The sequence below is a fragment of the Prionailurus bengalensis genome, chromosome A3 (assembly GCF_016509475.1).
Source record: "Prionailurus bengalensis isolate Pbe53 chromosome A3, Fcat_Pben_1.1_paternal_pri, whole genome shotgun sequence".
NCBI classification, from domain to species: Eukaryota; Metazoa; Chordata; class Mammalia; order Carnivora; family Felidae; genus Prionailurus; species Prionailurus bengalensis.
Genome location: NC_057354.1, coordinates 90,165,369 through 90,192,767, shown reverse-complemented (window position 1 = coordinate 90,192,767; position 27,399 = coordinate 90,165,369). Strand labels below are relative to the sequence as shown.

General features: G+C 43.9%; 2 protein-coding genes across 9 annotated transcripts; both read left to right on the top strand.

Annotated features, from left to right (window-relative positions):
• Window positions 1-3,114: 3,114 nt before the first annotated feature.
• Window positions 3,115-15,908, top strand: TPRKB (TP53RK binding protein). 8 transcript variants are annotated; one of them, XM_043603699.1, is made up of 5 exons: window positions 3,115-3,264; window positions 6,318-6,477; window positions 7,830-7,952; window positions 9,282-9,458; window positions 10,920-11,081. In XM_043603699.1, the coding sequence occupies exons 2-5, from the start codon at window positions 6,337-6,339 to the stop codon at window positions 11,004-11,006; spliced, it is 528 nt and encodes a 175-aa protein (XP_043459634.1). In that variant the 5' UTR covers window positions 3,115-3,264; window positions 6,318-6,336; the 3' UTR covers window positions 11,007-11,081. The 8 variants fall into 8 exon arrangements, with proteins under 8 accessions (XP_043459634.1, XP_043459633.1, XP_043459637.1 ...); XM_043603698.1 differs by lacking the exon at window positions 10,920-11,081 and adding an exon at window positions 15,644-15,908 and having other exon boundaries at window positions 3,132-3,264; XM_043603702.1 differs by lacking the exon at window positions 10,920-11,081 and adding an exon at window positions 15,644-15,908 and having other exon boundaries at window positions 3,138-3,264; window positions 6,378-6,477.
• Window positions 15,909-17,414: 1,506 nt separating this feature from the next.
• NAT8 (N-acetyltransferase 8 (putative)) lies at window positions 17,415-19,680 on the top strand. Its single transcript, XM_043603696.1, has one exon. The coding sequence runs from the start codon at window positions 18,586-18,588 to the stop codon at window positions 19,441-19,443; it is 858 nt and encodes a 285-aa protein (XP_043459631.1). The 5' UTR covers window positions 17,415-18,585; the 3' UTR covers window positions 19,444-19,680.
• The last annotated feature ends 7,719 nt before the right edge of the window (window positions 19,681-27,399 follow it).

The following is a 27,399-nucleotide window of genomic DNA, read 5'->3' as shown; positions in this document are numbered from 1 at the left end:
TACAAATATAGTTTTATAACTACTACCACAGTTGAGAACCTTGCCATCACGCCCAAAACTTCCCTCATATCATTTTGTAATTAACTTCTCCCACCAACCCCAGGCCCTGACAACTGCTGATTTGTTTTGTCTCTGTATTTTTTGCCTTTTTTTTAGAACGTCATGTAAGTGAAATCAAACAGCATGTAGCCTTTTGGATGTGATTTCTTTCAAATAGCAGGACGCCTTTGAGATCCATCCATGTCATTGAGGGGGATCGATAGTTGATTCCCTTTTTGTTGCTGAGTTAGTTTTTTATTGTATGGATATACCAGTTTGTTTATCCATCTACCAGTTGATAGACTTCCAGTTTTTGACTTTTGAACAAAGTTGCTATAAACATTTGTATAGAGGTTTTTGTGTGAACATCTGCATTTATTTCCCTTGGAGGGAGACTGCTGCTATGAGGTCAGCGTGTGTTTAATTTTAGAAGAAACTGCCAAATTTTTTCAAAATGGCTGTACTATTTTACATCCCCATCAGCAGGGTATAGGAATTCCAGTTGCTCACATCCCTACGAGCACTTAGTATTTAAAGTGTACAATTTGATACTTTTGATATGTATATAATCATGAAACCCTTTCCACAATTAATATAGAACATATCTATTACCCCAAAGTTTCCTTGTGCTGCTTTGTAATTTCCTTTTTCCTTTGATGGAAAGGCCCCCTATCCAAGCAACCACTGATCTGCTTTCTATCATTGTAGTTTTATGTAAATGGAATCATACAGTATGTACTATTTTTATGTCTGACTTTTTTTATTCAGCATGATTATTTTGAGATCCATCCATGTTATTGTTATGGCACAATAGTTGGTTCCCTTTTATTGCCAAGTTGTAATCCATTGTATGGATATATGATTTGTTTATCCATTCACCTGATGAATATTTGAGTTGTTTCCAGCTTTAGGTGGTTATAAATAAGCTGCTATAAACGGAGCGACTTTTCTTTAAATGTCTATTTTTAATCAACTTTATTGAGGCATAATGCATAATTTATTGTCCATAAAATGTATTTTTTAAGTGCATAGTTTGATGAATTTTGACAAAGTCATACTCCCTTTATAACTACCACTACTTAAAGAAACAGAACATCAACAGGCTTCACAGCAAAGATTCCCTTGGCGTCCTTTCCAGTCCATCCAGGTCTCCCACTCCTCCATTCCCAACAACCACTATTTTGCTTTCCAGTCAGTCTAGAATAAGTTTGCAATTCCTACAGTTTTGTAGAAAAGGGATCATTCAGTAATATATTATATTCTAGTTTCTTGCTTTTTTTTTCAGAGGTTTTTAGATTCATCCATGTTGCAAATATTGTTGCAAGTATCAGTAATTTATTCCTTTTTGTTACTATTTCACTGTATGAATTTACCAGTTTGTCCACTGATCTGTTCTTGGGCATTGGGTTGTTTCCAGTTTTTTGCTATTAAGAGTAAAGTTGCAGATCACCTAGGTGGCACAGTCTGTTAAGCATCCAACTTTGGCTCAGGTCATGATCTCATGGTTTGTGGGTTTGAGTCCCACATCTGGCTCTGTACTGTCAGCACAGAGCCTGGAGCCTACTTCAGATTCTGTGTCTCCCTCTCTTTGCCCCTCCCCCGCTTGCACTCTTTCTCTCTTAAAAATAAACATTAAAAAAAAAAAGAGTAAAGTTGCTATGAACATTCACGTATTAAACTTTGTTAGGTACGTGTTTTCCTTTCTCCTGGAAAATGCAAAGGAATGAAATGCAAAGTAAATATACATTTAATTTTTTAAGAAACTACCACTCTTTTCTAAAGTGGTTATACTATTTTATAGAATTCAGATCAGCAATATATAAGGATACCAATTATGTTTGACAACACTTATACTATCAGTCTTCTAAATTTTAGTTGTGTGGGTGTGTAGTAGTAGCTCATTATGTTTTAAATTTGCATTACTCTGATGACTAATGATGTTGAGCATCTTTTCATGTGTTTATTGGCCTGAATCACAGATCCTTTATAAAGTGTTCAAATTTGTCACCCATTCTTAATTAGGTTGTTTTCTCTTACTGAGTTGTAGGTGTTCTTTATGTACTCTGGATACCAGTCTTTTGTCAGAATATCTTTTAGAGGGCAGTTGGGTGGCTCAGTTGGTTAAGTCTAACTTCAGCTCAGGTCATGATCTCAGGGTTGGTTTGAGCTCCACCACGAGCTCTCTGCCTGGAGCCTCTCTACCTCAAAGCCTGGAGCCTGCTTTGGATTGTGTCTCCCTCTCTCTCTGCCCCACGCCACCCCCCAGCTCATGCTCTCTCTCAAAAATAAATAAACATTAAAAAAATTTTTAATATCTTTTACACCTATATATTCCCATTGTGTTTAAGCCCATGCTTCTCTTTACTATCCCTTAAATGGGGGAAGGCCATATGTGTCTCAGAGCCTTTGAACTCTCTTTATTGCCTGGAATGCTGTTCTCCCAGTTACACAGACCTCCTCCAGTTACTGTTCAAAGGGCCCTTTCTGGTGAGCTCTTAACCATCCTATTTGAAATAGCAATACCCTCGGCCAGGCATTCCTCCCTTTCCTTTATTTTTTCTCCATAGCACATATCCACCCGACCGGTATATTTGTTATTTACTTGTGTAAATTTACCTGTTTTCCTGTGTAAAGAAAAGTATGGACCAAGATGAACCGGAACCACAAAAAACATGGAAAATAATTATCTGCAGCCTGTTTAGGGGATTACCTCCTTTCTTGGAGGCTGATACACTTAGAGATGACAAATTTCTGAGCCTGCTAGAAGCAGGAAGAGGTTGATTTCATCAACGTACTGTCACCTCTTAAGTACCCGAAGCAAATCGCCGTCCACTCCAGACCTTTCCTAAATGACCGCACCGTTGCAAGAAGGAAACAAGTTCCGTCCGTCCCCGAGAAGAAATGTAGCTGAGATGAATGTGGAGTTCATCCTGGCCAACACTGTTCTTTGCACAAGAAGAAACCGATGTCTCCTCCAACGCCCAAAACGCGTTGGAGAAAGGCTGAGTCGCGCCCTGAAACCTCAGCGTCCGGTCCCCGGATCCTTACCGTCCCCATAGCCGGAAGTGACAGATGGGGCCCTGGCTCCCATTTGCGTCCGCCGGCGTCTCTCAAGCTGAGGAAGGAGCTTCTCGGGAGGGACTTGCGCGGTTGCGGCCCAGCTTCCGGAAAGTGAGGGGTTTGTTTCCGAGGGGAAGGCCTTCCGGGAGGACCGGGAGTGCGCAGGTGAGTCCTCTCCGGCAGGGCGGGCGGAGGGCCAGCCCCGGGGGCTCAGTACGGCAGTGACAAGCTCATGCTCTCTGAGTGCTACACAGCTGAATGAGGATTCATCAAACCGATGAAAAGGGCTGAGGAGCACGTGTAAGAGGGCCTGGGGCCCTGGTAAATGGACTTTTTAAACGGAGTTGAAGGGAGGGAGGAAGAAGTCAGGGGCTGTACTTGTCGGAGGGGCAGAGTTGGGGAGCGAGCCTGGGCATTTGAAACTGGGGAGGCCACTGGGCTGTAGCGGAAAGACCGCGGTCCGGAGACAGGTGCGCTGGCAGCAGCACCAGGCGAGAGGGCTGCGACTGGAGGGTTTGAAACGCCCTGCCATTAAGTGGGAGCTTTATCACAAGAGCGGCGGAAGGAGGAGATATGGTTTACGTTTTGAAAGGATCGCTCTTACTGCCAGGTGGAAGTTGGATGGAAGGAGGGCTGGAACTGCGAGGCCACCACCCCTAGGAGGCCACAGCTGTAGTTGAGACATGCGGCCTGGGCTGGGGGCAGTGGGTATTGGGGAGAAGTGGACGGGTCAAAATGGTACTTAAGAGGTAAAGTCGTCAAGACTAGAGAGTAACTATGGGAGCTAGGAGTATGACTGGATTTGCTGTGATTGAGAGCAACGATGATTCTAAGTTTCTGGCCCAAGTGAGGGAATTATGTTTTGACTTTTGCTAGGCTGATGAGAGACCATAAGGCGGGATGAGGGCAAAATATAAGCTAGCACACCCCCACCCCAGTGGGATCTGTGTGACATTCTATGGACACCCCTGTCTACCCAAGAACAAAGGAAAGGACAGAAAACAAATGGTTAAATTGATGAGTCTCTACCAGTTTACAAAAGAAACGTAATCCCATCAATAGCCTAAAGTCCTGGAACTCCCTGCTGTCTTAATGTTAATGATTTGCTAGAGGGGAAAAACAACAACTTAGTTTGACAATAGCTAGGCCTCCCGTAATCTGTGAGTCTTTAGCATAAGAAAGTCTCTGGAAACTTCCCTTCTGACTTTACCTCCCCTAAACTCATAGTATGTAACAAGCCACTCTGCACAACCCCTGTGCAGCTTTTTGTGCCCTGGATTCCTGTTCCCATGCTTTAATAAAATCACTTTTGTACCAAAGACATCTTCATGAATTCTTTATTGACCATCAGCTGTGAACCCCACTATCACCCCAAAACCTCATCAAGGAGACCTTTTTTCCCCTAGTATAAAAACATAATGGAAAGTTTTTTTCCTTGCTGATTATCTGTACTCTTATTTTGTGTGCTTACTGTAGAAAATTCAGTGCAATTTTTTTTTTTTATAGAAGATGATAAACGTTACCAATAATCCTGCCACCCAAGATGGCCATATTTTGGTGTGTTTCATCTTTTTGTTTTCTGTGTGCATCTTTTTGTGTAATTGGGAATGTATTCATTATATTTTTCTGTATCATTTTTTTCCCCATTGGATGTTACTATGACAATAAAGATTGAACTGCTGTGTGCCAGGATATTATTCACACATATATTTTTTTATCCTAACAAAAAGTCAGATGTAATTCCACCAAGTCTGAGATAACTTTTTGGTGTATCTTCCTTTCAATATTTTTTGTGCTCCTTTTTGAAAAGCCCACAGTTTATGCCACATTTTATGTTTTGTCTTTCTTTTTTTATGTATTTTTTACAATTTATTTTGAGATAGAGTATGCATGCCAGTGGGGGAGAGGCAGAGAGAGAGGGAGAGAGAGAATCCCAAGCAGGCTCCATACTGCCAGGGAGGAGCCTGATGTGGGGCTTGAACTTAGGAACTGTAAGATCATGACCTGAACTGAATTCAGATGTTTAACTGACTGAGCCACTCAGGTGCTCCTGTGTTTTGTTTTTCAATCAGATGTTTTTACTTAATGTTATTTATTGCTATTTCACACAAATTAACTGGTCTCCAAGATGACAGTTTTTAATGCTTGTTTAGTTGCAACAAATCTGTTATTTGCTAGTTTGTTTTCAATTTTTTGCTATTAGGATGATGAGAGGAGCATCTTATTACGTAAATTTTCAGGTTTTTAATTATTCCTTGAAAAGAGTCCTAGAAATGGAAACTACCAAGTAAAAGGATAACATGAACTTACCAAATTGCCACCCCCAAATAACTTACTAACACTTTGAAATTGTTTTAAAGATCAAATTTTTGCAATACTTAGATTTTCAGTTCAAGCATATGGTTGTCTTTCTAGTTAGTCAAGTTGTCCTTTATGTTTCTTTTATGTCTTTGTCCTTTCCTTATTAAACTTATGTCTAAGAAAAGGCCTGTATTGATTTTTTAATAATTGTACCCCCTCCTGGGGCACCTGGGTGGCTCAGTTGGTTAAGCATCCAACTTTGCCTCAGGTCATGATCTCATGGTTCGAGGGTTTGAGCCCCACATCAGACTGTAAGCTGACCGCTCTGAGCCTGGAGCCCACTTCAGATTGTGACTCCCTCTCTTTCTGCCCCTCCCCCACTTATGCTCACGCTCTCTCTCAAAAATAAATAAAACATTAAAAATAATTGTACCCCCTCTCTACTTAAATGTCATGTGTGAAATGAGTATCTTTGAGTCAAGTGTTGTACTTCAATAAAATTTTCTTAATATTTGTGTCTAGGTTCTGCTAAAATATACATAAAATGGGAAGATGAGAAAGCTGAAAAGGCTAAGTTGGAGTGAGGTTTCGTTAACACCATAGGTAATCCGTGGCCTAAAGAATTCCTGACATTCTGCTCCTACTTGTCTGTTAGAGAAGCTGCCCCTCAGCCATGCATCAAAGCCTGCCTGCCTGCACAACCAGAGAAGCAGGCAGCAACCTTGGTCTTTCAGTAAAGGAAGCTAGGAACAACTCAGCAGGGTTGGTAGACATCTCATGGGGATGCCAAATGTGCTTTTGGGATGGATTCTTCTAGTATAACAGTTCTGTCATCTTGTTATATTTGTTACTGAGGATGTTTATTAGTTGAATTATACCATTAGCTTTTAAACAGATGAAGTCTTTTGGTCTTTTAGAATCGTGCTTGTCTGTGAAATGCAGTTAACGCATCAGCTGGACCTGTTTCCCGAATGCAGGGTGACCCTTCTGTTGTTTAAAGATGTAAAAAATGCTGGAGACTTGAGAAAAAAGGCCATGGAAGGTGCTATTGATGGTGCATTAATAAACCCTAAGGTGGTAAGTACAAGTAAGAACAAATGAGCTATAAAGGGGCATTTAAGAATATGTTAATTAAAAAAAAATTTTTTATGCTTATTTTTGAGAGACTGAGAGACAGAGCATGAGTGGGGGACGGGCAGAGAAAGAGGGAGACACAGAATCTGAAGTAGGTTCCAGGCTACGAGCTGTCAGCACAGAGCCTACTGTGGGGCTCGAACCCACAAACCAAGAGATCATGACGTGAGCCGAAGTCAGATGCCAAACCAACTGAACCACCCAGGCACTCCAATAATATGTTAATTTTTTATGATGTTACAGGTTAGCCTAAAATTGTCATCTTTGGATAAACAGTTCTTGTCTAAACTGTGGAGTCAGATTGAGCCAACCTTGAATTTAATAGTGAATAGAAGCCAAAGTGCTAGGCCCTTCCCAGGAGATATGAAAGGTTGTATTCTGACTCTGATGTAATGGCAAATGCCCGGAGCTTCATTTACTCATTGGAACTAGAAAAATCTCTGCACAGGAGGCATCCGTAGTGGTTAAGAGCACACACTGTGGAACCATGTTACTAGGACTTAATCTCAGCTCTGGCACTTATTATGACTTTGAGCAAGTGGTAGGCAACCTTTGTACCATGCTTGCTCTGTTCCTGCCATTGTTCTAAGTGCTTTCCGTATACTAACTCACTTAATCTTCACAACAACCCTATGAAGTAACTACTATGATTATCTGCATCCAACAGATAAAACTAAGGGATCTGCCCAAGGTCCCTCAGTAGGAAGTGACAGCTGGGATTCAAACCCAAACATTCTTTGCTTTGGCTTCCTCATCTACTGTGTGTGAATAATAATACTGATTTCATAGGGTAGTTTTAAGAATTAAAATAATACAGGTAAAATGTTTAGACTATGGCCTTTCCCCATATTAGTGCTCAATGTTCTTTAAAAAATTTTTTTAAAAATATTTATTTATTTATTATTGAAAGAGACAGAGCATGAGTATGGGAGGGGTAGAGAGAGGGGGAGACACAGAATCTGAAGCAGGCTCCAGGCTCTGAGCTGTCAGCACAGAGCCCAACACGGGGCTTGACCTCACAAACCACGAGATCATGACCTGAGCTGAAGTTGGACGCATAACTGACTGAGCCACCCAGGCGCCCCCCAATGTTCTTTTTTAAATTTTTACTATTTAAGTTCCTTGCAGCTTTAACATTCTATGATTTACTGAACACCCAGCAATTTTGAAAATATAGTCCATAGAAACTGTGATGAAGTCAAACAGCCTGACATTGGAGTTACCAAGAGAGAAGGCATGTGTCTCCCAAGTGCTCCAGATTCTCCGTGTGTGATTCTTTATGTTCTCTTTGGTAGATTGTTGATCCATTTCAGATACTTGTGGCCTCAAACAAAGCAGTTCATCTCTACAGACTGGGAAAAATGAAGACAAAAACTCTATCAACTGAAATTATTTTCAACCTTTCCCCAAATAACAATGTAATTAATATGGATTTTACTTTATTTATGTTGATTGTGTTGTGCTAATGTGTGTTCCCCAGTGTTGGACTGTAATAGTGAAGAGTGTTCTGGAAAGATTGAGGTTTAGCACTGCCTCTTCCTAGACAAATAAGCTTTGGAGTCACTTCACATAGGAGTAAAGAAAAATTTAGCTACATTAGATGAGGATAGTTTTATCTGTCCTTCTTACCATATAGGGTCAGGAAGAACCCTCTAAATGATATATAAATTTAAATGGCAAAACATTAAGCATGGATATTTGTGTGTTACCATGCACATCTTTTACTCTCCCTATAACTCCTTAAGGATAGAATCCATGTCTTTTCCATATAGCAGAAGCATGCCTGGTACTTGGAACAGCCTTTAACACAGGCTCACTCATATACCCAGGGCTCAGGAAGAGTTTGTGGTTTGAAATACTGGTAGTAATCAAAGTTATTGAGCTAAAGATATTCTACCTGTGGCACGTGAAAAAAATAACTTAAATTTTGCTGATGAAGTTTTAGTATTACTACTACTATTAACACAACCAGGTACTAACATCATCCAAAGGACAATTAGGAAACCCGTAGCATGGTTTAAAATAATGTTTGAAATTTTATAAAGTTTATAGAATGCATGATAATAGAATTCTTCAGTACCTGGAGAAAAAATTACCAGATAATTATAATTTCTTTGACATCATTTGAAATAATTTGAGAAACTTCACTTCGGTAAACATCTGCTGGGCTTGTCCCTCTTACAGTTACAGTTCTAGGGCAGGAGAAACATGTTCCTGAGGAAGGCAGGTAAACAAGACAGAAATCAAATGCACTAAGATAAGTGACATAATGGGAATAATACTTCAAACCAATGGAAACAGCAAAGAAGCAACTCCTGTAAGGAGAAAGGATGACATTAGTGACATTAGTGTTGGACCTTGAGGGATGAGGACACTCCAGGCTGAGGACAAAGTTTGAGCATAGGAAAAAATGTATGAAATGGTGGACACCCATATATGGTCCAGTCTGGGTAGAAGGTGGGTGTGCATGGCTAGAGGGTCACTTGGGGCCAGAGGGAGGGAGTGTTGATGTTAAGAAATGCCAAGAAGTAGGCTTGATTGTGCAGGAATAAGGTGCAGTTTTGAGCAGAGAGTACTCTAGAGGCAGATGTGGTGGGTGTCAAGAAGGGTTGTTGAAGAGAAACACTGTAGGTAGAATCATTAGGATATGAAAAATAAGAACCTGACCAAGGAAAAAGGAGGCCCATGGGGGGATGTTTCAGACACAGAAGCTACTGGTTATTGTTTGTTGTTGTTCTTTTCCTTAGATTTCAGAAGCTCTGAAAAAATTTGGTATCTCAGCAAATGACACTTCAATTCTAATTGTTTACATTGAAGAGGGAGAAAAACATATAAATCAAGAAGACTTAATATCTCAGGTAGAAGGTCATCAAGTTTCTCTGAAAAATCTACCTGACATAACAAATATTACAGAAGTCAAAAAGGTTTGTAAATCTGTATTTTTACAAAGTGTGATAGATGAAGAATAATACTGATGTTGTTTGCTTGTTGATCACTGATCCTTCTGGTTTTTGTTTTTCTTTAAGAAAGGTTAATGTAATTAAAAATTACTTGAAAAATAGTTACAGATGCAAAGAATTAGAAGATGCTGGATTATAGGGGCACCTGGGTGGCTCAGTCGGTTGAGTATCTGACTTCAGCTCAGGTCATGATCTCGCAGTTCGTTGAGTCCAAGCCCCGCGTCAGGCTCTGTGCTGACAGCTCAGAGCCTGGAGCCTGCTTTGGATTCTGTGTCTGCCTCTCTCTCTGCCCCTCCCCCGTTCATGCTCTGTCTCTCTGTCTCAAAAATAAATAAACATTAAAAAAAAATTTTTTTTTAAAAGATGCTGGTTTATGTAAAATTTAGTTAGAAATTTAGTTGATAAAAGCACTCTTTAATTAAGAATAAATAGGGGCGCCTGGGTGGCTCAGTCGGTTAAGCGTCCGACTTCGGCTCAGGTCATGATCTCGCGGTATGTGTGAGTTCGAGCCCCGTGTCGGGCTCTGGGCTGATGGCTCAGAGCCTGGAGCCTGTTTCAGATTCTGTGTCTCCCTCTCTCTCTGACCCTCCCCCATTCATGCTCTGTCTCTCTCTGTCTCAAAAATAAATAAACGTTAAAAAAAAAAATTAAAAAAAAAAAGAATAAAGAACTTCAGGGATGCCTAGGTGGCTCAGTCAATTCAGCTTCTGACTTTGGCTCAGGTCATGTTCTCCTGGTTCCCGAGTTTGAGTCCTGTGTCAGGGTCTGTGCTGACAGTTCAGAGCCTGGAACCTGCTTTGGATTCTGTGTCTCCCTCTCTCTCCCTGACCCTACTCTGCTCTGTCTCTCTCAAAAATAAACAAACATTAAAAAAATAAATAAATCACTTCAGAGGCACGTTAGTGGCTCAGTTGGTTGAGTGCCCTACTTTTGAGTTCCGCTCAGGTCATGATCCCAGGGTCATGGGATCAAGCCCTGCATTGGGTTCTGTGCTGGGCATGGAGCCTGCTTGGGATTCTCTCTCCCACTCCCCTGCTTGTCGCTCATGCTGTCTCCTCTCTGAAGAAAAAAAAAAGTGCAGAATATTTTATATTTATTTTACATTTCAAATATACTGTGTAAGCTTGATCTTTAATATCTTGACGTATGCTTTAAAAATTGGTACAGATTCAAAAAAAAAAATTGGTACAGATTCAGTTTCTATGTGTAGAGGGTTATTACCATAACTAATTTAAAGGGAACTTTTGACATAAATGATGAATTGCCATCTACTTTACATATTTTAATCACATTTGTGATTTGTGATTTCATGTCATTATCCCAGTAGTTGAATGATAAATGATTTCACTTATATATGTTTGTATAATGGAAACTAGTAGTACATGAATATATTAGCATGTCATAATTCATCTTTTATTTTCACAGATATATAAACTGTCTTCACAAGAAGAAAGTATTGGAACATTGTTGGATGGTATCATTTGTAGAATGTCAACAAAAGATGTTTTGTAAAATGACAGAAATATTAAGATTTTTCATAAGAAAACATTGATTTTTCTTTCTTGATTATAAAATGTGTATGTTCAGGGAACCTGAGTGGCTCAGTCGGTTAAGTGTCTGACTTCGGCTAAAGTCATGATCTCGCAGTTCATGGGTTTGGGCCCCACATCTAGCTGTATGCTGACAGCTCAGGACCTGGGGCCTGCTTCCAATTCTGTCTACCCCTCTGTCTCTGCCCCTCCGCCACTTGCACTCTGCCTCTCTCTCTCTCTTAAAAATAAATAAACATTAAAAAATTAAAAGAAAAAAACAGGGGCACCTGGTTGGCTCAGTTGGTTAAGTGTCTGACTTTGGCTCAGGTCACGATCTTGCGGTTCGTGGGTTCAAGCCCCACGTCAGGTTCTGTGCTGACTGCTGACAGCTCCGAGCCTGGAGCCTGCTTCAGATTCTGTGTCTCCCTCTCTCTCTGCCCCTCCCCTGCTCATGCTCTGTCTCTCTCTCTCTCTCTCTCAAAAATAAATGTTAAATTTTTTAATTAAAAAAAATAAAACGTGTTCAATTATGGAAAATTTTAAAACATAGAATGGTATAACAAACCATTCCTAGTCCTCTCTCTTAATATCTTGAAAGATAACCACTGTTGCTATTATTTGTTGCTGTTGTCTAGTCTTCTGTATCTATTCAGGTTTATTTTTATTTAACTGGAATAACTGGATTTTTACTAGGTTCTTGCCTTAGTGATTTTATATTCATCAGCTCATATTCCTGCCCTTACTTCTGGCTAATCTAGTATTTCCCTTCCAAGCCTCCCGGTTCCAAGTATTTTACATACAAGAATTTACTCATCATAATGTTATAAACACTTAATATTACCACCATTTTACACCCAGGAAACTAAAAGATTATAGAAACAATAAGTAACTTGCTCAAGGTCATAGAGCTAGTATAAAGCCATGTTTTATAAATGCTTTGGGTTTTCTTTTTTTACTTTATATTTTGATCATAGCAGTCAAGACAGGCTTGGTCAGGGGTGAGCAAACTTTTCTGTGAAGGGCCAAATAGTAAATATTTTCGGCTTTGCAGTCCATAAAGTCTCCACTGTATCTACTCAACTCTTGCTATCATAGTGCAAAGGTATCCACAGACCATAAATGATGAGTACGGCTGTGTTTCAGTGAAACTTTATGGGCAAAAACAAGTGGTGGACAGGATTTGACCTGAGGGCCTTGCTTTGTGGATATCTGGGTTAGGTTAGGCTTTGATTACAGTCCCTAAAGCTCATTGGCTTCACACGACAAAAATTTGTGTCTTGTTCAGTCTACATAGCCAGATTGTGTGAATCTGTAAACAGTCAGGATAGTGACTCAGGAACCCAGTTTGCTTATCTCATGTTTCATTCTCCAAAGCCAGTTACATGGCCCTGCCAACCTCACAAGGAACAGAGAAGTGTGATCTTGCCCCATGTTGGAAAGCAGGGAGGTAGAAGTACTTAGTGATTTCTATCATGATCATAAATAATAAAGTACATATGTACATAGCTAACATTTCTCATGTGCACTGTGCTTAGCATTGTATATGCACTACCTCATTTAGTCCTTACTACAATCCCAAGAGATTTTTTACCAGCAAGAAAACAGATTTAGTCTCTGAACTCCATTTCTAACCTACAGAACAACTGACAATAATACAGTGAAAGTCCATGTACCTTTCATGTGAATTCACTATTTGTTGTTAACATTTTGCTACATTTGCTTGCTAGTGCTCTCCTGAGCTCAGGGTTGTGTACACACACACACTTTTGCTGCAAGATTTGAAAGTGCGTTGCAGACATGTTTCTTCAGCCTATAGTGTTTATCTGTCATCTCACTACAACAATCTTGTTAAGAATGATGTTGACATTTTTTGAAGAGTACCTACCCTAGATGTCTTTTTCCACACAGTTTGGATTTGTTCATGATTTAAGTCAACTTAAATATTTTAGATTTTGTGTCCTTGCCATTGCATATCATCAGGAGGCAATGTCAGTTGGCCCTATTATTGGTGATACAAAGATTGGTCCCTCGGTTAAGGTGGTGCTCCCCCAGACATCTCCATTGCAAAGACCTCTCTTCCCCTGCCTGGGATTAAAACTCCAATCTATGTGACCCCAGATCCTAACACCTCAGTCCACTGTCCCTCCCTTGCCATCATGCTCACATTCTTTTTATTGATGTGAAATACATCACATACATACTTCCTCTATTTTTATGCACTTACGTTGCTTTCAATGTTTCACTTCACTTGCAAATAAACATTTGTACATGGTTCTCTTTAACATAGCTTCTCTACAGTGGAATTATTGGGGATGAAGAGTTGAACTCATTAAAGGCTTCAGAGCAGAAAGGTGCCATTCTGCACCCCCCCGTTGCAGCCACTTCCCTGCTCTTGGCTTTGCTGAAGGCAGCCACTCTGCAGTCACATCACAATAATGAGGAAAGCATGACCTAGTTTGGCCAGTCTTAGAATAAGCAGTTTGTAGTCATCGAATTTGCCTGTCATTGATGCTTTCACAGTCCTTTGTGCCGCTGATCTCCCATGTTCCCCTCCAGATCTCTCTTCACCTTTACCCCCTCTTCTCTGTGTTCCAGGTGGCTGACCTGTATGTCAGCAAGAGGTCTCTTGGCTTCTGCTTGGGTTTGGCCACTGGGAGGCCAGGCTGAGATTGGAGAGGGGAAGAGAGTGAGGCCAGTGTATTTATTAACCTGACCCCTCCCTGTAAGGTCAGGTGCACTGGCTTTGTCTCTGAACCTTTCAACTCCTGGGTCAGGCTCCTGTCACCTCACCCTCCCACCTTGCTTCAGGCCTCTGGGCAATAACATACCTGGCTCCCACACCATCTCTCATCCCCTTCTACTCACCCACACCTTCAGAGTTAGTCCCTTTCATCATCTGCATAAAATTTGCTGGAGTTACCCTAATTTGAGTGTTGGGGCCTGAGACCTTCTCACTTTCTCAGAGAATTGAAAGGTTACAGAACATTTCTGTAGAGCTGGAATCACTGACCTAGGATTTCTGAGCATCTTACCAAGGATGCTCTTACCTACTTCTTTCCCCTTGAAATGATTTGCTACTATTTTCTTTCACTTGTCTCCTTTAAGTGATGAGTTCTCAGTAAAAGTTCAGGGCATTGGCCTGATGTTGGGTTACTGGGAGCCCCGACGAGAGGTTAGAGGAGATTCTGCCAACTCAATTAAAATGTAATTGAATTGATTTTCTCTTCTCCCTGAGACTTCCAAAATGTAATGCCACTCATTTACCATCATCCATCTCACTGGCCCATTTCTGGGCTGCGCTGGTGTAGTAGGGAATGTGTGTCATAGATGTAAGTGTGGGGTTTTAGTGACATGTTCTCCAATCCACAACTCTTGGAATAACAGTGACTCTGTGAGGTCTTGGGTAGGACATCTCTCAGCTTTTCTGGTCTTGGTTTCCCATTTGTAAAATGGGAACATTAATACCAACCTTTGTCCTTAGTTGTCATGAACATCAAATAGCAGAGCACAGGAAAATAGCTTCGTCACAGTGTCAGGCATCGGATTTCTCAGTGAATAACAACAATCTCTTCCCTTTATGTACCAGGCAGTATTGCTGAGGCAAGTAGTAAAATAAAATAGGGCTCACTACTGGTGGAAAAGTAAAACAGTGCAGCCACTTTGGACAACATGTTGGCAGTTCCTCAAAATGTTAAACATAAAATTACCATATGACCCAGAAATTCCACTACTGGGTATACAACCAATAGAACTGAAAACAGGTGCTCAAACAAAAACTTGTACCCAAACATTCCTAACAGCACTACTCACCACAGCCAAAAGGTGGAAACAACCCAAATGTCCATCACTGGATGAATGGATAAACAAATGTGGTCTATCCCTCCCATGGAAATATTATTCAGCCATAGAAAAGCAATGATGTACTGATAACATGCTACACCATGGGTGAACCTTGAAGACATAAAGTAAAAGAAGCTGAACACAGAAGTTCACATATCATATGATTTCATTTCAATGAAACATCCAGAAAGCAGGTTAGTTGTTGCCAGGGTCTGGAGAGAACAGGTGGAGAGAGTGACTGCACAGGGGCAAGGGAATTCCTTTTGGGATGTGAAAAGGCTTTGGAGTCAGAAGTGGTGGCCATACGACACAGTGTGTGTGTACAAAATGCCACTGAATTATATACACTAAAAGTTAATTAAAACATGAACTAATAGAATAAACACCTCTGCCTTACCTTTAGGAGTTCATGATCTTAGATAGGTCCCTCTAGGCTCCCAGATCCGGCTGAGGCAGAGCCAGGTAGATTCCCAAGCCTCTGTTTCATCATCTGAAAGCAAGAGCCTGGAACCTCAGCCCACTCCAGGCTTCATCTTTTACACAGAGAATGAGCCACAGGCCCTCCATCCAGAGACAGATGCTGCCAGCATCTGGTATGATCACTCAGACTTTTTCTCTCTGCATGCTTGTGTCTGTACATTATTTTCAGGTTACATTTTCACCAAAATGAGTTAAAACCTACGGCTTTATAATCCTTTATTTCTTGGAGTTACATTTTGACTTTTTTTTTTCTTTTCATGTCAATAAATCCTCATGATCATTGTTCATGGCTGTGAGGATGAAAAGCCTGGATGTAAACCAAGGTCACTGGGTTTTGAGGATGCTACAGAGGACCAGAGAGAATACAGAGAAAGAGAATGTGGGGACAGACCACAGCCCTTTGACCCTTCAGCTTGCCTATGAGGTTTTTGACTGGTTAATAGCAGACTTGGTAGGAAAACTCAACTGTACTTTGGAGCTCTCTGTCCCCCGTTTTGATTCTTAGTTCAAATGTTACTTAACATTGAAATGTTTAAACATTAAATGTATGAAACAAATGTAGCAAATACTCATGGCTCACCACTCAGATTTCACGTTAAACTCTACCCTTCTGCCAAAGACCCAGAACCATCAGCAGTCTCCATCCACTGGGCCTGGATCCCAGCCTGCCCGTCTTTGGTTTCTGATCAGAAGGCCTCAGGATGGTACCACCAGCCCCAGTTATGATCTTTCTCTCCAAGTCTCTCTCTCCAGCATCCTCTAGAGGCTCTTGCCAGAAATGTGACTATCATCTCTGACCCCTTCCTCATCTTCATTCCCATCTCCATCATTACAAACTCCTGCCGTTTCTGTCCCCAGATGCACCTACAGGTGGGCTGGTTCTCACCATCCCCTCACTCTGGTCCAAGTCACCACTTACTCTTGTAGGGCCTCTGCTAGCCCACGTGGCTTCCTGGTGAACACAGAACAAGGCACCCCTTTCATACAGATGCTGCCCGTTGGATGCACAGTTCAGTGGGAGTCATGTCTTTGAGCAAGTAAGAAATAGGTACCTTCTCCTTTGGCCAGACTCAGCTCCGGGGGGGGCGGGGGGGCGCTGACGGCTTGGTGAGTGGAGCAGGGCTCTATTTTTGTTCCCACTAGCCCTCCTTGGTCAGAAGCTCTTGCTTGCATCCTGCATATCTCTACCCCGAGGCTCCTTTATCAGCTGCGGTGCCGCACTAGCCCGTGGGGGGCGGGGATTGCGCGCTCCCACTGTCGCTTCCCATTCACTCTCCACCTGTAGCCACAGCAACACGTGCACGCGCCTGCCTAGGTTACTCCCCAGCTTTTAGCTGACCAATGGCCTCCCGTCGCTTTCGGAGTAGAGTCCAAACTCCACAACTGGGGCACAGACCTCACACGCACGGGCCGTTGCCACCCTCACCGCTCCCTCCCTCTCTCCGTGGCCATGTTGGCCACCTTTCCCTGGAAACCTTGCCTTTGTTCTGCCTCAGGGTCTTCACGCCTCTGTTCCCTCAGCCCAAAACGCTCTCCTTCACTCAGCCCTGCTCAGGCCTACCTCTCCCTCCGGTCTCGACTTAAGGGTCCTTCCTCGGGAACCCCTATTAATCCTCTCTTGCGGCCCGCACCTCTCCGCCCCGCGCGCGTCACAGGTGTGAGAGGTGGCGCGCGCCGCGCAATCCCCGGAATCTCGCGAGGAGCTTCGAGGACGGGAAACCAGGGTCTGCCGGGCGCTGTGCCGTAGCCCAATCGCCCCCACGGCGCGTGGCCGGATCAGCGTTTGATGACACTACCGACAAATGCTTGAGTAGATAGATAGATCTGTGGTCTCGGCTTCAGGAAGCAGTGAGAATATAGAGGGAGGGGCTTAGCTGGGCCGCAGGGTGAGGGCACGCGGGGAGAGGAGCAAACTCAGTTTGGGGAGGGAAGCAGCCCCCTCGACAGCATATCCGTTCCACGGAGAAGGGATTTTCTGTTTTTCCCTGCTTTAGTTCACCTCAGCGCAAACTATTTAACAGCTGTGATGGCACAGGCTCTAACGATCGGACACACATCCTAGGCACGTACGCTAGGCACCTAGTAGTTGCATCATACATAATAGTACTGTGAATGAATAAATGAATGAACGAACGAACGAAGGAACGAAAGCAGATGGAGCCTAGTGAGATGAGTGCAGGGAACTGCCCATGGTCAGTCTTCCTCAGACCAGGTGACGCCTAGGCAGGGAGAGCGCCCCTTGCGTGCTCAGCCTGGACTCTAGCTCATGAAGACAGCACACGGTGAGGCCTGCAACCCCAGGCTTCTAGGAGTTGTGTGGAGGGGCTGAGGGTTGACACCAGAGCACATCAAGGTGCCTGCTGGAGATACTCCAGGCCTTAACCACCACGGGAGGAAGAGTGAAGGCCATCTGCAAGGGCAAGGCCCCCTGAGCTGTTCCAGACCCCACTTCCCCACTCCAGGCTGAGTCTTTGATGATCACAAGAGTGAGTGGAGAATGCGCTTCCTGCTCGGTCAGAGTCCAGCCTCTCAGGTGCAAGAACCAGCCAATGAGGTGGCCATCCAGGGAGGGCCTGGTCCCTGGTGGTGGAGCAGGCCCTGGGCAGTCTCTCCTGATGCCAGGCAGAGGCTGAGAGCAGAGGCCACTTCGAGGCTGCTCTGGACATTCAAGGCCGTTGTGGTAGCAGGTGAGAGGACGCGGGTAGAAAGGACAGTGTTTGGAGAGAGGCCTGGAGCCCCAGACTCTCCTCTGGATGTCCAGGCTGCCCCTTTTTTGGTGATTGACTCTTACACAACCCCAGCAGCCTAAAAATCTGCAGTCAAGGGGGAAAGAGTCTTTGTTGAAACTTTTACTTGGGAACACAGGATTCCTACAACGTATGGTTCCTGGAGAGGGACCGAAGGTCTGGGGACACATGGTCTGGCTGCTGCATGGTGCCGCCCCAAAGTGCCAACAAGCTAAGTGAGCCAGTAAAAGGGGAAAGAGGGTAGAGAGGAGGGTATTTTGTATATCAGAGCTTTGTATGTTACTTTATTAAATCTTCAAAACAATCCCAGAAGCCAGGTTTTTACTTGATCCGGTTCTACGGATGAAAAAAACAGGTTCAGAGAAGTTAGGTAATATGTTAAGGTCACACAGCTAGAAAGGGACGGAGCCAGGATCATATGCAAATCGTCCTGACCCTACACTTTCTCCCAGTGGCTGTGGCCTACATCCTTTTGGGCAAAAGCAGAAAGAAATGCCCATGAGCAGGGGTCTCCCCCACTCCTGGGAGGTGGCAGAGATGGGACACTCATCTGACTTCCTCTCTCTTCCCCAGGGTGGCCCAGAAGGTGTGCAGGGACACTTAGCTCTCTCTCTTTCTCTCATGGACTTTGAGATTCAGGCTCAGCAGTCTTCCATGGCTCCTTATCACATCCGCAAATACCGGGAGAACGACCGCACACGGGTCCTGGATGTGTTCTCCCAGGGAATGAATGAGCACATCCCCACCACCTTCTACCACATCCTGAAGCTGCCCCGAACCCTGGTGCTCTTGCTTGGGGTGCCCCTCACCCTCTTCCTGCTCTCTGGCTCCTGGGTCCTGGCCCTTGTAGCCAGCCTCATCCTCCTTGCTGCCCTGAGATTCCTCTCCAGATACCCCTGGACCAAGTTTATAGTCATGTCTTTGCGCACAGATATGTCTGACATCACCAAGACCTACTTGGGTAAGCCTGGCTCCTGCTTCTGGGTGGTTGAAGCTGAGGGGCAGGTGGTGGGCATTATGGGCGTTCTGCCTGCCACCCTGCAGAAGGAGAAGTTGCAGCTGCTTCACCTGTGTGTGGCCCCAGAGCACCGAGGCCAGGGGATAGCGAAGGCCCTGGTCAGGACTGCCCTCCAGTTCGCACGGGACCAGGGGTACAGCCAAGTCATCCTCATCACCTCCATGCTGCAGCACTCGGCCGGGGCCCTCTACCAGCACATGGGCTTCCAGAAAACGCACCAATTCTTCTCCTCCATGAGCTGGAGGCTAGTCGCTGTTCCTACAGTTGGCTTTGTCTACCACCTCCCCTCTGCTGGGGCCTCTGAGGCACAGGGTCTGGGAGGGGGCCCGTGATCTGGTTCCTTGTGGCTCAGCCCGGAGAGGGCCAGCTCTGCTGAGGTAGCAAGCAAACCCCAGAGTCTCAATGTGACAGCACAGTGAAAGCTTACTGCTCGGTCACGTGGGAACCCAGTGGAGTTGGCGGTGGGTGGCCCCCTCGTTCAGTCTTTTGGGGATGCTGCTGTTTCCTTTACCTAGTGCCATGAGATGTTGCATTAAAACAAACTAATGAAATAAACGAACGCCAACGAATATTTCTTTAGTTCATGCGTCTGTGGTCAGCAATTTAGGCTGGACTTGACTGGCAGCTCTTTTGGTCTCAGATAGCCTAATGCACATGTCATGGGGTGGGCTAGAGTGACAGGGCCACTGGGTCCTCTCATTTTCCAACAGGCGAGCTCAGCCATGGTTTTAAGGTAATTGCAGAGGGGCAAAAAGTAAGGCAAATGCGTCTTCAAGCTTCCTGGGTGTCACATCTATGACATCCCAGACCCAGGGAGAGAAATGGGCCCTGCCTCTTTAGTGAGAGGAGCTGCAGGCACACAGCAAAGGGCCGAGGAAGACGGAGAGGATAATTCTGTGAGAGGGACTGGGGCCGACGGTGCCATCAGCCTGCTTTGGCCCCCATCCACTGTCTACACTGAAAGGGAAGAAGACAGCCTGGGACAGAGAGTGGGCCTGGCCCACTGGCCAGGCCCCAGTCACATGTCCTGAACAGGCCTGAAGGGAAACTGAGAATGTGTGTGTCTGGCCAAGAGGAAATGGGATTGCTGAGTTTCCCAGACCTACCACACCTGGGACCCTGCCTCCTGTCCCCAAGTGCTCAGAGACTCAAGATTTTCACAGAAGCCCCAGGTATGACCCTTTTGTCCCCAAGCCTGTGATACAGTGGCAAAGTGGGGCTTAGGCCCCATGCTGGTGTATGCAGCCCTATGCACTTTGCCCAGCTAGTCTATCATTGGCACCGGTCTCCCCCAACCCAGAGGCTGAGTCCAGGGAGCCAGTGAGTCCCCTGATGACCCAGGAAGTCCAGGCACCCTTTCAGTCTGGGTCTTGTGACACAGCGGTATTTGGGGGCATCTCCCATTCTGGCAAGGTGCCTGCCCATAGCTTATCTCCTGTGAAGGGTCAGTCAGGCCACAAATCAGGCCTGAACCTGCCAACTGGCATTGTTACAGGCACATTTTAGCTAACTGGGGACCTTCCATCAAATGAATGGGGTGACTGCAAATACTCATGTTTTATTGCCCAAGACCGTGGGCCTCAACTGTGTTGCCCTCCATTCAGTCTCTTTCCTCTCTGGCCTTGGGTCATGCTCAGTCCCTTCTGCCAGGCATTCTACCTCCTCCAGGCCTGCTGCCTTTGTATCTTCCCTGTGTGTTTCTCAGAAGACTGGACCGTCAGAATCTCCTGTTACACTGTGCCCCCCTCTCCCCCCTGTTTTAAATCAAGCTTCTGTTTCCTCTCAGTTGTGTTCCAGCTTCTAGTTAATGGCAGGGCCTTGGGCCCAGCCTCTCTGAGGGGTAGGAAGAGGAGGGCACCAGCCCTCACCAGCTGTCCTAGGCTCAGCCATGTAGCCCTTCAGGAGGAGTTCCCAAGTGGGCACCAGCTGGTGCTGGAGATGGGGGAGGTCCACAGTGGTCCCAATGCCTTGAAAGTTTTCTTAAGTGACAACTAAATGGTTTTGCTCATCCCAGGTAGATATAGTCCATGCCCTCCAGGGGCTTACAGGCCAGGGGATGGATGCTGAGAGACCAAGGAAGGAGCAAGTGCAGTGATGTTGTCATAAGTGTGGGGATGGTGGAAATACTGGACAAAGAATATCAAAAGGACACCTACCCCACAGACTGGGGGAGGGTCTCCCAGAGGGGACAGGGCTTGTGCCCCTGAAAATTTGGAACCAGGAATGGAGCTTGCCCATCACTTGCTCCAATTCCCTGCACTCACTATCCCAATCACCCTGAGGTTCTTTCAGTTCTTTCAATAAACCAAAGCTGTCTTTCTGCTTAAGGCCTCCACACATGCTTCCTCTGCTTCCACCTCTCCCACCTATACTCTTTGTTTGAAAAGTGCTTCTCCACTTTTCAGCCGAGTGGCAGGGGTAACTGGGTTGGAAAGATAACTTCTGAGCAGGTAAGAAGCAGTTCATCCTACTTTTATTCTGGCAGTTATTGCTGTTTAGTCCCTGTTACTCAAAGAGTGGTCCCCAGATCAGCAGGACATTGCCTGGAAGCTTGTTAAAAGAAACTGTGAATACCAAGTTTATTACGCACACTAGATTGGTATTAGCACATCAGTATTAATGTAACATGGTGGTCACCCTCCCATAAGCCTCTGGCTCCACCTCAGGCGGAGGAAGTCAGGAGACCCCTCTGCTCCCTATTGCCTGTTTCACAGAGGGTGCTCTAACAGCCAGGAACAGAAGCCAGGCCCTCCCTGGATGATAACGCCTTTGCTCATCTGCCCCAGACAGGATCCACACTCACAGTCAGTGGAGTTTTAAGCAGTGCTTTTCTGTAGAGTTCAGGAAAGGGCCTCAAAGCCGTAGAAGTGACGTGTCTGCATTTGTGAATTGCAGGGAGGGTATTTAGGTATTTAGGTCAAGATAGTGGGCTAAGGATAATGGGAAGTTAAACTGGAGCTTCAGACCAAGCACCAGATATGACAGATAAGAAATAAGATCTGAGACCCAAATGTGGAAATTCCAAAGGGGTTACCAAGACAGTTTAGGGGGTTAGCAGGAGTTGGGGGGGGGGGAAGGTGAAATGGAGAGTGATGACTTAATGGCTGCCAATTTTCTTTTGGGGCAATGAAAATGTTTTGAGTCTCGATATAGGTGGTTGTTGGGCAACATTGTGAATGTACTAAATGCCACTGACTTGTACACTTTAAAATGATTAATTTTATATTATGTGAAATTCACTTGTAAAGAAGTTTGAGAGATAGAAAAAAAAAAGGAAGAGTTTAGATGGCTCTAAAACCCAAAGGGAAGATACAAAAGATTGGAGAGAGCAGAGACGCTGAGAGGTCATTATGGAAGTTATGGCTAGCCAGCAGTGAGTCTGCCCCAACCAAGGGTGGGCAAGGAGCCACCTGCGACCCCAACCCCACTGATGGAGAAGGCTTGACACCTATGTGCCCTTCTGCTGGAGAAAGAGCTGATGGTTGACACTTTCCTGAGGAATCTAAAAGTCACAGTCAGTACCTATGGGCCTGAACTCTGGTGGAGATATGATATTGCTGACTGTCGGTGAGACAGAGGAGGAGGGATGAGGAGGGCAAGGGGAGCGGGAGAAGGAGGAGGGGAAAGAGGAAGAGGAGGGAGAGGAGAGAAGAAGGGGCAGGAAGAGAAGGAGGAAGGGAAAGTGCTTTTCCTGAACTGGGCCAATGGGAATGCAGGCAGAGTTGAGGCCATGGCTTACAGGGAATTGCAAAGTACAGATTTGTGACTTGTGCAGGGACCCCTTTGGGCAAGTGTGGGTTTGTAGAAAGTAGGAAGGAGGGAGCGTGTGGTCCAAGATAGTTTTACAGGTCAGTGACTTGGACCCAGCAGCAAAAAAAAAACCCTAGAATGCTGACTCTAAACTTCCCTTCACCTTTTTTCAGCTACTAAGTTACTTGTTCAATCTGAAGGATGAGGTTTTATTCTGAACTCAGTAAAATTTTAAGGACATCAAGGTTTCCTTTTATGTAACAGTGGAGCTACTGACATGAGTTTGGTCAAAGTAGGTAAATTTGTTTTTTGGTTTTGCCTGCCATACACATGCCTCTGCCTGGCACATGCACATGTGCACATGTGAGTTGAAAACATGTGGGAAGGTCTGCTGGCCTGTGTTCCTTCCCCCTCTCTTCTTCCGCCTCTTCTTCTCATATTTTTAATATTGTGACAATATACATTACATAAAATTTACCATTTTAACCATTTTTAAATGTGTAGTTCAGTAGCATTAACTATATTCAAAATGTCGTGCAATTATCGTCACTATTTGCAGACTTTTTTCAATACCCAGGAGAGAAACCCTGTACCCATTGAGCAATAATTCCCCACCCCCCTCCCAATCCCTAGCAACCACTATTCCACTTTCTGTCCCTAGGAATTTGTCTATTCTAGGTGCCTCATTTAAGTGAAATCGTACACTATTTGTCCTCTTGTGTGTGGCTTATTTCACTTATCATGTTTTTAAGATTCATCCATATTGTAGCATGTATGAGATTTTCACTACCTTTTGAAGGCTGAGTAATATGTGTGTGTGTGTACACACACACACACATTTTATTCATCCATTCATCTGTTGATGGGCATTAGGGTTGTTTCCACCTTTTGACCAGAGTTAATTTGTTTTTAAAACCACGCAGGAAAAAACAACATTTAATCTACGGGGGGTGGGGAGGCGGCGGCATCGTGAGCATCAGGGAGGTTCACAAATAAATTTTACATGTATTACAAGCCAGGTGGTTACCATCTGAACAAAATCAGTATGAAAATGCTCCGCTCTGTATACTGAGGATAACCTAATTTAGATTTTTGATGTGAGTCTTGTTATAGGAAGTTTTATTTTATTTTAGTTTTTTAAATGTTTATTTTTGAGCAAGAGAACACAAGTAAGGCAGACAGAGAGGGAGACAGAGGATCTGAAGTGGGTTCTGGGCTGACAGCAGCTAGCCCAATGCGGGGCTCCAACTCATGAACCGTGAGATCATGACCTGAACGGAAGTCAGACGTCTGCTCAAATGACTGAGCCACCCAGACACCCCTACAAAGTTTATTTTAGAACAACTATGCAGGAAATACATACTTGTGATCAGGTGGCAGACTGGGGTTTTAAAGCCAGCAGCTGACTGGACAAAATGGCATCGACTTTGAGCATTAGAGGAAATTAAACAGGGGCACTACCACTGCAGGCCGAGTCACCTAGAGCTATGGTTAGAGAAGGCCCATAGGGGAGAGCAGAACCTGAAGCTTCCTTTCTCCAGCCAACACCTCCCCTATGGGGCCATCTTAACTCACTGGGGTGGAAAGCAGAGCAGAGACGCACCAGCTGCTTGAAGTAGATGCTCAGTGAGGTAGAAAAGTGCCCACAGGAAAAAGTGAGCACCCTCATGGCTTTGTGGGTCTAGGAAACAGGAGGCAAGAGCAAGCACCCACATGGGGGGCTGGAGCTCTGATCCTATGAGAAGCCTGGAGGTTCAGGGGAGTGATGTTTGGCAGGACAGTGGGTCCCCAGCAGAGCTCTCTCCATGGGGCATTTTGAGAGGTGGGAGGGGAAGAGGAAGGGGTCTGTCGTCTGTTGGGTGCAACAAGGGGGTGGGTCCCTTTCCCCAAACCACTGAAGGCATGAGTAGCTTCTCCTTGGAAGCATCAAGAGGCAGTCTGGATCCTTAATGATGCTGCATAACCTTGCTATCTTTGAATCTGAACTTCAGTTGGATATGAGGGACTCCATGGGCGTGGGAAGCTGAACAGCAGCACATACCTGCCTGGTGAGGGGCTGACCAGAGAAGGGTGAACAGGACCAGGTCACTGGGGGCTTGGTGCTGCCCACCACACACATTCCTATCTGGGAGGTCACATAGGCTGCCCCTTCTCTCTGACTGCTCCCCTATAGAGCATGCCCTTCATTTTCTTTCTTTCTTTCTTTCTTTCTTTCTTTCTTTCTTTCTTTCTTTCTTTCTTTCTTTCTTTCTTTCTCTTTCTTTCTTTCTTTCTTTCTTTCTTTCTTTCTTTCTTTCTTTCTTTCTTTCTTTCTTTCTTTCCGTCATATATTTTCAAACTGCTACCTTGTTTTCCTTTCAAATGATTTCAAGTGTACTTTGTCCTCACTGCTGACAGTCTGTGGTTTGTCTATTGAATTATTTTAGCTTAATTTTCCTTCTTTTAGGCTTTGTGACCATTCTTATTTTCCCTCTTCTAAAAAGTCTGTTCTATGTACACTATCTTAATTTATAAACTCCTGGCTTCATCACATATTTTTAAAATTATTTTATTTCTTAAAAAAAATCATGCCTTTAAAAATTTCTCTTCTGTTGACATTTATTTATCTTTTGTTTGTTTGTTTGTTTCACACCCAGTGCAGAGCCCAATGTGGGGCCTGAACCCGTGACCCTGAGATCAATACCTGAGCTGAGATCAAGAGTCAGATGCTTAACCCAGTGAGCCTCTTGGCCCACCAAGTACCAATGCTCTGTTCCCCCTCCCCCAGTCCCTAGTAACCACTATGCTACTGTCTCTATGATTCACCTGTTCTACGTACTGCTTATAAATGGATCATACAATAGTTGATTTTTATTTCTTTTTTCCCTTAACTCTCAATTACTGCTTGTAAACTTCTATCTTTTTGGATTTTTATCTATTTTCTTTGCATCCTTAATCAAAATTTGTTTTTGTAACAACGACTTTTACTTTGTTGTGCTGAGAGGGTCACTTCATACAGAAGGCTGGCCTTGTCCTCCCCTCCACTTCTCTTTCAAGTTGTCTCCTTGGTGCCCTTTAGTAGATCTTCTATTCTTTTCAAGGCTGGCTTTCCAAAGTCTCTCTGGATGACTTGAGACAGATTCAAAATTCTTCCAGTGCATTTAGCACCCTTGGGTTTCCCTGATGTGACTTCCTGATATAAGTGGAGGCTCTCTTGGTCTCATCTCCCCCTTTCCCTGGTTTCAGGTTAGGCTGCCCCAGACCTCCTATTTTATTTTAAAATAAAATCTTAAAAAAAATAAAATTAAGGAAACAATGGCTTTGAATGACACACTGGACCAGATGGACTTAACAGATATATTCAGAACATTTCATCCTAAAGCAGCAGAATATACATTCTTCTCCAGTTCACATGGAACATTCTCCAGAATAGACCACATACTGGGACACAAATCAGCCCTCAGCAAGTACAAAAAGATCATACCGTGCATATTTTCAGACCACAATGCTATGAAACTCAAAATCAATCACAAGAAAAAATTTGGAAAGATAACAAATACTTGGAGACTAAAGAACATCCTACTAAAGAATGAATGGGCCAACCAAGAAGTTAAAGAGGAAATTAAAAAGTATATGGAAGCCAATGAAAATGGTAACACCACAACCCAAAACCTGTGGGACGCAGCAAAGGCGGTCATAAGAGGAAAATATATAGCAATCCAGGCTTTCCTAAAGAAGGAAGAAAGATCTCAGATACACAACCTAACCTTACACCTTAAAGAGCTGGAAAAAGAACAGCAAGTAAAACCTCAAACCAGCAGAAAACAGGAAATAATAAAGATTAGAGCAGAAATTAATGCTATCGAAACCAAAAAAACAGTAGAACAGATCAATGAAACCAGAAGCTGGTCCTTTGAAAGAATTAACAAAATTGATAAACCACTAGCCAGTTTGATCAAAACGAAAAAGGAAAGGACCCAAATAAATAAAATCAAGAATGAAAGAGGAGAGATCACAATCAACACAGCAGAAATAAAAACAATAATAAGAGAACATTATGAGCAATTATACGCAAAAAAAAAAAAAAAAAAGGGCAATCTGGAAGAAATGGACAAATTCCTAGAAGCATATAAACTACCAAAACTGAAACAGGAAGTAACAGAAAATTTGAACAGACCATAACCAGTAAAGAAATCGAATTAGTAATCAAAAATCTCCCAAAAAACAAGAGCCCAGGGCCAGACGGCTTTCCAGGGGAATTCTACCAAACATTTAAAGAAGAGTTAACACCTATTCTCTTGAAGCTGTTCCAAAAAATAGAAATGGAAGGAACACTTCCAAACTCTTTCTATGAGGACAGCATTACCTTGATTCCAAAAACAGACAAGAGACCCCACTAAAAAGGAGAACTATAGACCAATTTCCCTGATAAACATGGATGCAAAAGTCCTCAACAAGATATTAGCCAACTGGATCCAACACTACATTAAAAAAAATCATTCACCACGACCAAGTGGGATTTATACCTGGGATGCAAGCCTGACTCAATATCTGCAAAA